General features: G+C 49.6%; 1 protein-coding gene across 1 annotated transcript in view; it reads right to left on the bottom strand.

Annotated features, from left to right (window-relative positions):
• The window catches only part of LSS (lanosterol synthase (2,3-oxidosqualene-lanosterol cyclase)), a 40,549-nt gene that overhangs the window by 29,788 nt on the left and 383 nt on the right, over positions 1-10,378 (bottom strand). The window contains exons 2-7 of the mRNA XM_015425388.1: positions 10,009-10,147; positions 8,318-8,426; positions 5,176-5,297; positions 4,502-4,598; positions 1,720-1,855; positions 285-393 (exon numbers count right to left, since the gene is read on the bottom strand). Of these exons, the coding sequence (XP_015280874.1) occupies positions 285-393; positions 1,720-1,855; positions 4,502-4,598; positions 5,176-5,297; positions 8,318-8,426; positions 10,009-10,087 (652 nt within the window). The 5' untranslated portion in view covers positions 10,088-10,147. The remainder of the gene's footprint in view (positions 1-284; positions 394-1,719; positions 1,856-4,501; positions 4,599-5,175; positions 5,298-8,317; positions 8,427-10,008; positions 10,148-10,378) is intronic.

Consider the following 10,378-nt stretch of genomic DNA (forward strand, 5'->3'; position numbering starts at 1 on the left):
TCTTGGTATACATGTTATGTGTAGTAGAGTGTCTGTTTGTAGTGTGTAGATTTGCTTGTTGTAGATTATAAAAGAAAAATTAATAAAAGTGTACCCATGGGTACTTAAAAAAAAAAGAAGAAGAATAAATTATGCAAATAGAAAAAAGGGCGATACAGATCCCAGCTTGGCCAACGGCACTGTTGGGATTATGAAACAGAAGTCAGCAGCAGCAAAGGATAATGTGCATAAAGCCCATCCTGCTGCGTTGCCGGAGCCAGAGCCAGAGGTCGTCCCCCACTTACCATAGACAATGTTTAGCAACCAGCTGTGCGGGGTATAAATGTCACACGCAGCCACGTTATTTCTCTGCGCTGGCCAGTCGATGCTGTAATAGTCTTGTACGTACAGTTCCTGCAAAGAAAAGACCACAGGGCAACCTGAGACAGGGCCTTTTCAGTGGTGGCACACTGCCTGTGGAACGTCCTTCCCTTGAGGCTCAAGGCTAGTCTGGAGGCCTCCCCTCCTATCTTTTAAGGCCCCAGCCAAACCATTTCTTTTTTACCCATAAAGGGTAGTAAGACCTAAGGGAGTTTATAAACTGCTTCTAGAGTCTGCTTCTGATTGAGTTGCCAACCTGCAGGTGGGGCCTGGAGTTCTCCCAGAATTGCAACCGATCACCACGGGACAGAGATCTATTTCCCCGGAAGGGTGAATCTCTGAGATCATATCCCCACTTCCCAAACTCCCCCCTCACATTCCCAGGCACCATCCCCAAATCTCCAGGAATCCCCCAGGCTGGGGCTGGCAACCCCAACTTGTGGCCTGAGACTTGTTTATCCTGAGAATCATTTTACAAGATTTGTTCCAAGCTGCTTTGTACTTTTATACTGGTTTTATATACTCTTGAGTTCTTAACAATTTGTTAATTTCCAGTTATTCTGAGGCTGGTTTACGTTTTTATCGTGTTTTACTCTATAACCTGCCTCTAGCTGGTTCTTTGAGAGGCAGGGTAGGCATTCTCTAAATGACTAAAAACAGCTAAGAATTGTAAAGAAGAAAGATTCAGCTGCAGTAAATGGATTCACAGGGACTCTTCAAAGCCGCCTCTCAGCAAAGCAAAGAACCTCGCATAGAGTAACTTTGCTCGTTTTAAATAAAACCATACACACACACACACAGAGGGCTTTTTTGGTAGAAAAAGCCCAGCAGGAACTCATTCGCATATTAGGCCACACCCCATGCCTTCTCTTGGCTTGCCCAGGTGCCCCGCACCTGTGGGCCGCCTGGGCAAGCCAGCTCTTGGACAGACCAGGGAGGCATTTAAACACCTCCCTAATCCTTCCAGAGCCCCCCTGGCCCACCCACCTCAGAGTCGCCTGGGGGGGGGGGAGTGAATTTTCATTGATATTTGACAGGAATGTGGATTTTTGGCTTTGTTCTTGGCAAGAAACATAACTGCAGCACGGCAGTAGTCCGGCGAGGAGTATAACTGTGAGGGAACTGTTTGTGCGAGATTCCTTAACTGGGTGGCCATGACATTACAGAAGGCCAAGGCTTTTTTTTGTGCCGGAATGGAGTTCCAGACCTCTTTGACAAAAAATTTTAAAAGCTCATGAGTTTTCAGTATATAGATTGAAAACTTCATTTCCCTCTTGAGGAGTTCTGGCACCTCTTTTTTTTTTTTAAGTCTCGCTGAGAGAAGGCTAGAGAGGGAGGAAGAAGTGAGGCCTGAAGTACCTGCCGGAGGCTCAGGACAAGTTCATCCTCTGCCGTGGTCAGGCGCGTGGCATAGCAGTAAGCCATGGGCAGGTAGACCTGACGGCAGTGGCACCAGAGAGACGCAGGATGGCCCGGCATCCAGGAAGGAAACAACCTACCACAAAACAAAAAGTTTACCTTAGGTTGAGGGCAGAACATTGCTACTTGGCCTAGCGCAGGCAAACACAAACAGGAGTCTTGGGACATCTTAGAGACAACGTTTCAGAGGGTAGTCGTGTGGGTTTACAGTAGAACAACTAGATTTGAGTCCAGTAGCATGTTAAAGACCAACAAGATTTTGGGGGCATAAGCTTTCAAGAGTCAAAGTTCCTTCGAGCCAGCCTGTGGCAGGCATGTGCGTTGAGACGGTCCGGATTCTATCAGGATTCCTGCCCCCTCAGCAAATTGCCTCAGCGTTCTAAAATCCAGAAGTCTGGAATTCCCAAATGTTAAACTTTCCCCTATTTTAGCCAAAAACTTGATAGAGCTTTTGTGAGCATGTGTGGCCAGGATTTTTCTGCACTGAATTCCCTTGAGCCAGAAATTAGTGCGAGGGCCACTTTTGATACATTTTTAAAAGTGCGCTTTGACTGGATAAGCCGGAAGTCAAAACTGAAGCTGAACACCCTTCCTCCCCCTCCCCCATGACAGCCAACCTGCCCATTGTCATCTATTGCTGTTCGGTTCTGAGAGAAGGTAACTCAAGCAAGTAGGCCGCTGGGGGGAACCCCACCCCCGAAATGGTTGGATCAGGCCCACGCCCCCACCGTGATGACGCCACCCGGAAGTGACATCATCACACCGGGGGCATCACCAGGCAACGGTCTAGCTGTTGCCCCAAAAACTCTATGGTACTCTACGCTAAAGCGTCACCCAGTGACACACCCAATGGGATGACGTCACTTCCGGGTGGTGTCACAGCGGTGCGCACACAAATGTCCCGGGAGGGGACAAAGAGTCCCCCGCTGCTAACAGTAAGAGACTTGGCAACCTTACAAACAAATCAGGTCCGACAATTAATACAATTAAGAAGAAGAAGAGAAGAGAAGAGATTGGATTTATACCCCGCCCTTCACTACCCAAAGGAGTCTCAGAGCGGCTTACAAACCCCTTTCCCTTCCCCTCCCCACAAAAGACACCCTGTGAGGTGGGTGGGGCTGAGAGAGCTCTTGACAGAAACTGCTCTTTTTCAAGGACAGCTGTGCCAGAGCTTGTGACTGACCCAAGGTCACATCAGCAGGTGCAAGTGGAGGAGTGGGGAATCAAACCCGGTTCTCCCAGATTAGAGTCCGCGCACTTAACCACTACACCAAACTGGCTCTGTTGGAATACTGCTTTTAAAATAAGGCTAGGGCAAAGTAAGAGATATACTCTGTGTGTTAAGATTTAAAAAGTTACTTTACTAAAAAGGTAAAAAGAGTAGGGAACGTTTGGATAAAAGAAAGGCAAACAATACATCCTAGCATCTAACTAATGCTAACAGTCCCATTGCTAGAGAAAAGATAATGGCTATTCTTCTCCTTCTCCTTGGTCAGTAACAAAATACCAGAAAGTCAAGAATAAAGACTGTGAATACATGCATACAAGGTCAAAGCAATTTCTACAAATAAGATGCTAACTGACCAATAGAAAGGTTACAGGTCAAAACACCTCCTGCAAAGTTTTCCTGGGGAAGACGGAAGGTTACTTGTAAGTGGATACAAGTTACATAATGTCATGTCCTGTTTACTAACCTATAAAGCCCTACATGGCCAGGGTCCAGCTTACCTAAGGGACCGCCTTTCCCCATATGTTCCCCCAAGGGCACTACGGTCTGGGGCAAAACATCTGTTGGTCGTTCCAGCCCCTAGAGATGTTAAATATGCCGCGACTAGGGCCAGGGCTTTTTCGGTGGCGGCTCCTATCTGGTGGAACGAGCTCCCGGAGGAGATCAGGGCCCTGCGGGACCTTATGCAGTTCCGCAGGGCCTGCAAGACGGAGCTCTTCTGCCAGGCTTTTGAGTAGGAGCCGCCACCGTCACTGTGCCACCACCGCGTTGCCATTTGGGTGACGTGAACTGGCCTTGGGAATGGAGTATGGACATGGTGAAGTACGATCAAGAAGAGACAATAGTGCCCCCTGAAACGTTGTATTGGAGTCCCCGCCTCGGATGACATTATGTGAGCACTGATTTTAAATGTAAAATGCAATTGATTGTTTTATTGGTTTTATTGTTACATATGGCATTCGCCTCTTGTTAGCCGCCGCCCCTGAGCCCATGTGGAAGGGCAGGATATAAGTCTAATAAGTAAATAAATTAAATAAATAAACTAACTGCAGTGTATTCAATAGCTAACATTGAATGCCTATGTTTGTGAACCAGCTCATTGCCACCCATTGTTAAGCTTCAGCCTGGGCTAGGATCCTAATGTAACCAATAGGAGCACTAGCCCAGGACGTGTCATCCAATCACCTCGCAGAGCGGGATCGCTTGTGATTGGCCATTATCTCTTCAACCTGATAGGTTGTTATTTGTACAGTGGGTGTGGCTACATTAGCCGGGAATGTTTAAATACAGAGCTGCCAGTGTATGAACTTCGATGGGTTCTGGCTGGCGATTGTTGTACCGTGTTGGAGAAGTAGCGAAGCTGAAGAATAAAAGCCGCATTCTTGCTGAATCACTCTCCGACTCTTTGTTAAGTTCGCGACTTAACAATAACCATATCAGTTAACCCCATAATGATTGAAATGCAAGCGACTTGTAACTCCGGCAAATACTTACCACATCTCCGGGAGGAGTGTATGCATTCCCTCCCAGCTATAGACATTCAAGACAGCCAGCCAAAATTTACCCCAGGAGGGGATTCCTACAGCGCCACCTGAAAAGCCAAACACAGAAGAGCCAATGGAAATATCTGCTCCATGTAGGGGAAACCGAGGTCATAAGACTCTGCAACAGACTCCGCAAATATGGCACACGCATTTAGAGCCTTTATGTGCCACTCCTAAAACAACGTCTCAACCCTTAGGGTGAAGCCCAGAACAACAAGGTGAAGAAAGTTCTTGGCTGAAACTCGGAAATCTCTTCCTCTGGAAGGAAGCCCAGCTGTAGCCAGAGGCCTTCCCCTGGTCTGTTCCCTCTCTCCGGCTTTTTATTGCAAATACAGAGAGAAACAGCTGCAAGGCTGTTTTGGAAGCATGTGGAACTTGGTGCTGTTACTGCCCCGACAGCCAAAAGCAGGAAAGGGGGGGGGGGAAATAACCCAAAGAGTAGACGCAGACATGACGCGGGAGCCACCGTACTCATCACTTCAGGGTCAAGCAGTCCTCTGTCCTTTTCCACCCCCAACCCCACAGCAGAGGACACTTCTCCGAACGATACCAAGGCCTGATGGGAACACAGCCACCTCACCTCTACTGACCCCTCCTCTTCACACTCTCCAGCCGGCGACTCACCTTTGCTGTGGAGGTTGTTCCGAGCCCGCACGGCGTCTGGGTCGTCAGGACTGACCCCCAGAAGCCGCATGGCTGTGTAGTTGAGGGCGGTACCAAACACCGTGGACTTGTCCTCGATATGCCTACCAGGAAGCCAGTGAGAAGAGATTTAGGATGTCCCATGCTGCCTCTATTGGACAGAAGTCCATTCCTCCCCCCTACTGGCCTGGTGCTAATCAGCACCTACAGAAGCTGAAAAAACCCAAACTGAGAAAGACTAAGGCCTGCAGTTTCTGTCTCACTCAGCTACCTTTAGAAAGCGATAGAAACTGAAGTTTGCAAGAGAAATGACAGACCGCTTTTTAAAAGACAGTCTCTATCAGGGGTCCCCAGTGTGGTGCGAGGGGGCCAACCTCTTTTCTGCTGCCAAGTGTTTTTAGAAAGGGGGGGGCAGGTGGGGCTTTTGCCTAGCAGGGCTTCTGGTTGGCCACTGGAGATTTGACAGGCTGTGCAGATTTTTTTTAAAAGGTTGCTTTGGCAACAGCGGCCCCCACAGCAGAAGGATCATCACTGGGTGACTGAAGATAAGCCACGGCAGCCATTTTGTGGCTGGCTCGGCCTCCTATAGCGGCCATTTTTGTGGCAGCCATTTTGTGGCTGTGCCCACCACCCTGTGTCAGAATTCCAAAGAGGCCTGTAGGCTCAGAAAGGTTGGAGACTCCACTTTGCACTATATATGAAAAGGTCATGATTGAGTCAGTTCCCAGCAAGCCTAGGTCTGTTGAACTGTGGCTTCTTTAAGCCATCCATTATCCTGAGAGCCAGTTTGGTGTAGTGGTTAAGTTCGCGGACTCTAATCTGGGAGAACCAGGTTTGATTCCCCCACTCCTCCACTTGCACCTGCTGGTTGACCTTGGGCAAGCCATAGTTCTGGCAGAGCTGTTCTTGAAAAAGGGCAGTTTCTGTCAGAGCTCTCTCAGCCCCACCTCCCTCACAGGGTGTCTGTTGTGGGGAGGGGGAGGGAAAGGAGTTTGTAAGCCGCTCTGAGACACCTTTGGGTAGTGAAGGGCGGGGCATAAATCCAATCTCTTCTTCTTCTTCTTTCCACAGAACGTTCAAATTAGTCAGAAGAGATCAAGAAAGCACTGGCAACATGAGGGAATGCTGGGCTTGCGCCTTGCTCTTCCCAGCTTAAATGGTCAGATAAACGCCAGGACAGTTGTTGCCCCTTAATGGGCAGAATGTGACCTTCCCAAGAGAGAAACAGGAAAGGTCTGGAAGGTGGAGAACATGCTCCATGGCCTTCTTAGCACCTCTAGACCAGGCTGGCGGGTGAGGGGAGGGAGTGCCTCTGAGACAGGCAGTTATCTCTGAACCTCAACAATGGCCCCAGTCACACGGGCCGGATATCGCGGGGGGGAGGTGTGGCTAATTGCCCCGGCGCAGTTTGATCTGCGATTACGTGATCAGACGCGCCGGCAGCACACCACGGGTCCTTCCCTTGGCGCCGGCGGGTAAATAAGGGTGGCGATCACACGCGCGATCACACCAGCAATGGCTAGGCACCGCTGCCATGACAAACGGGGTCATTTTTTTTTTAAAGACGAAACGGCACTTTCGCTTTCCTCTTTGTGCGCATGTGCCATTGGGTGCTTGTGCGCATTTTGTGGAGACTTGGGGGGGGGGGAACCTGATTGCGAAGGGACATGCACGGGCACCGGATGCCACCACCGGAAACGCGATCAGACGCCAGCTCTTGCCCCACGGTTTCCGGAAACTAGTTTTTAACTCCGCATCTTCGGCGGGAAGCCTCGGGTTCACCACAGGAGCTCTACGCTTCCCAGATGTTGCGGTGTGATCGCGCCTGGAAAATCTGCCTATCTTCCGTCTCTGTAGCGTGGCTAATGCTCCGTGTGACCGCAGCCAGTGTAAAGAAGGCATCAACACCAGCCAGGCTAGTCCACCACGGCTGTTCTCCACAGCCAAAGGTGCTTTCCATCTCTTCCCCTCAAAGCTCATTCATGCCCACTCCAGTCTTTGAGAAGGGGGGGATGCACCTGGTTTATATGCGGTCACCACGAAGGACACAGACATTTGAGATCTGCTACCCCCCCCCCAAAGGGAACACAGTGCCTCTGGCCAATAGTACACCTCAGGTCAACACTTCAGCTCCAGCAAGATGTGACCTTTTTTTTGTTTTGAAGAAGAAGAGATTGGATTTATACCCTGCCCTTCACTAAGAGTGGTTTACAGTCTCCTTTCCCTTCCCCTCCCCACAACAGACAGCCTGTGAGGTAGGTGGGGCTGAGAGAGCTCTCTCGAGGACTGCTTGTGAGAGAAAAGCCTCTGAAAGAACCTGTGACTGACCCAAGGTCACACCAGCAGCTGCATGTGGAGGAGTGGGGAATCGAACCCAGTTCTCCCAGATTAGACTACCCCCTAACCACTACACCAGACTGGCTCTCTTGATGAGCCAGGTGTGGGTGGAACCCCATGACGCAGGCACCACGCAGCTGTCAGGGACTAATTTCCCAAGCATCAAAGGGGCCCGATTCGAACTAGGATCGTGACCGGGGGGGGGCGCTTCAGTATTCACCCCTGCACCATTTTCCCAACCTGAAACAGCCACCAGGGGGAGGTGGTGTTCGTTACCCAAACCTGACTCATTTTTTTTTTAAAAATCACATCTCCTTTCAGCTTTAGACTTACAGAGAGCTTCCATTCAACAGATCAAGAGAAATGTCAGCAAGAATGGAAATTAAAAAAAAAGGGAGAGCATTCATCTCCCACATGCCACACTGCACAGCCCAAGAGAACAGAAGTTTCATCCTTTCCACTGGTTCATTCAAAAGCCTTTTTTTGGGGGAAATTGTCTCCAAACTGCCCTGGAAGTCCTCAAAAGAATACAACTCATCCCAGTCCCAATCCCATCCCATCTTCAAAACATGAGATTTACAAGTAGCCTGAAACATCTTCCTCAACTGCCCCGTTTCAGAAGCAAGGGTGTTCTCCTTTTACTCACAAGCCCCATCCGCCAAACAACTCATCCCAGTCCCAATCCCATCCCCCAAGATCCACTTCAAAACAGGAGATTTACAAGTAGCCTGAAACGTCTTCCTCAACTGCCCTGTTTCAGAAGCAAGGGTGTCCTCCTTTTACTCACAAGCCCCATCCGCCATCGGGGAGCTGCACGGAACGCAAGTAGCGCACCATTTCCTTCCTGCTCTCTTCAGGCAGCGGGATCTTGGCAACGTGGCACGCAATCAGGAGCCCTACGGGACAAAGAGCATCACCGCATCAATTGTTCCGTCAGCTAAAAGAACAAACCCGGGAGCACGTGTTCGAGGGAAGGGCGGAGAGCTCACGGCGGGGTCACGCACGCAACCAGAAGTTACCGACCACATAAAATAAATAAATAAAATCACATCCCTCCTAGACACAGTTGACCCACCCACACTAACCCAAGCTTCTGTCGTTTCGGAGTTAGACTACTACAATGTGTTCTACGTGGGACTGCCCTTGAAGGTAGCTTTGGAAACTTGAACTGCTGTTTGCTTGCTGGCTGACGCAGACTGTCCTAACTTAAGCACATTATTCCCTATTTTGAAACAACTACGTTAGTTTCTTGTTAGTTTCCAGGCTCGATTCAAGTGTGCTGGTTCTCACCTGTAAAGCAATTTAGGACCAAGGGCCCACATACTTGAAGGGCATGATAAAGGTTTATAAAATTATGCATGGGGTTGAGAGGACGATTAAGGGGGGGTGACATGATAAAGGTTAATAAAATTATGCACGGGGTGGAGAGAGTTGACAAAAAGAATTTTTTTTCTCTTTCTCCCCAAACACTAGAACTTGAGGGCATCCAATCAAGCTGATGGGCGGTAGGTTCAGGACGAACACAAGGAAACACTACTTTACACAGAGAGTGATTAAAATATGGAATTTGCTGCCAGAGGATGTAGGATGTAGGCCACAGGAATAAACAGCTTGAAAAGGGGATTAGATAGAATCCTGGAGGAGAAGTCTATCAATGGCTACTAGCCACGGTGACAGAGGGGAACCTCCACATTCAGAGGCACTAAACCTCGGAATCCCAAAGCCAGGAGGCAACATCCGAGGAAGGCCTCAGCCTCTAGGCCACATTGTTGGCCCTGCAGAGGAACTGGTTGGCCACTGTGTGAGACAGGACGCTGGACTAGATGGACCCCTGGTCTGATCCAGCAGGGCTCTCCCTAAAAAAAACCACATGCCACCTTAGATCAGCTTTCTCCTGAGGGTGCCCTGTGCCTAGATGCTGGGCTAGGTGGTTTTCTTATCAAGTTAAGCCTCTGGGCCCCATTGCTGGCTCTCCAGAGGAACTGGTTGACCTCACCACACCATGAGACTAGATGGTGGACTAGATGGACCACTGGTCTGATCCTGCAGGGCTCTTCTGATATCCTTATTAGGGGAAGGCTTCAGCCTCTATGCCCTGTTGTTGGCCATCCAGAGGAACCGGCTGGCCACTGTGTGAGACAGGGTGCTGGACTAGATGGACCATTGGTCTGATCCAGCAGGGCTCTTCTTGTGTTCTTATGACCACCTCTTCCTAAACTAAACCACACGCCAGCTTAGATCAGCTCTCTTCTGAGGGTGCCCTCTGCCTAGCAGGTGAGGAATTCTGCTATGAGAACCTTTTTTTGTTGTTGCTGTTCTGACTACTGAAGTCTGCAGGACTTCTTGGAGAAAGTAGGGAGTTGCCAACAGTGGCTTTGGGGCAATTCAATTATGTTTCGTGGTCCGCTGGCTCGGACAGGCGGAGAGGAAGGACAGACACTTTCTCGTCCATTTACTTTTTTAGTCACAGTTCCATACCTGGCAGCAAGAAGAGAGGCCCACCGTAGTCCCCAGCCCAGTGGCCATCCTCGGCCTGGAGACGAGAATAGAATTTCATTCCGTTCAGTGCCGCCTCCTGAGCAGTACAAGCCTGAGGTAAGACTGGGAGGACTTCACTCTGCCAAAGAAAAATGGAGGAAAAGAAGAGTTGGTGTTTTTTTACCCCACTGTTCTCTACCTTTGAAGGAGTGTCAAAGCAGTTTACAACCTCCTTCCCTTCCTCTCCCCACAATAGGCACCTTTGGGGGCTGAGAGAGTTCTGAGGGAACCGTGACTGGCCCAGAGGGTCACCCAGGAGGCTTCATGTGTCTCAGAGAGGCTTATGATACCTCTTTCACTTACTCCACCC

The sequence above is a fragment of the Gekko japonicus genome, unplaced genomic scaffold, assembly GCF_001447785.1.
Source record: "Gekko japonicus isolate JY-2015 unplaced genomic scaffold, Gekko_japonicus_V1.1 scaffold4455, whole genome shotgun sequence".
NCBI classification, from domain to species: domain Eukaryota; kingdom Metazoa; phylum Chordata; class Lepidosauria; order Squamata; family Gekkonidae; genus Gekko; species Gekko japonicus.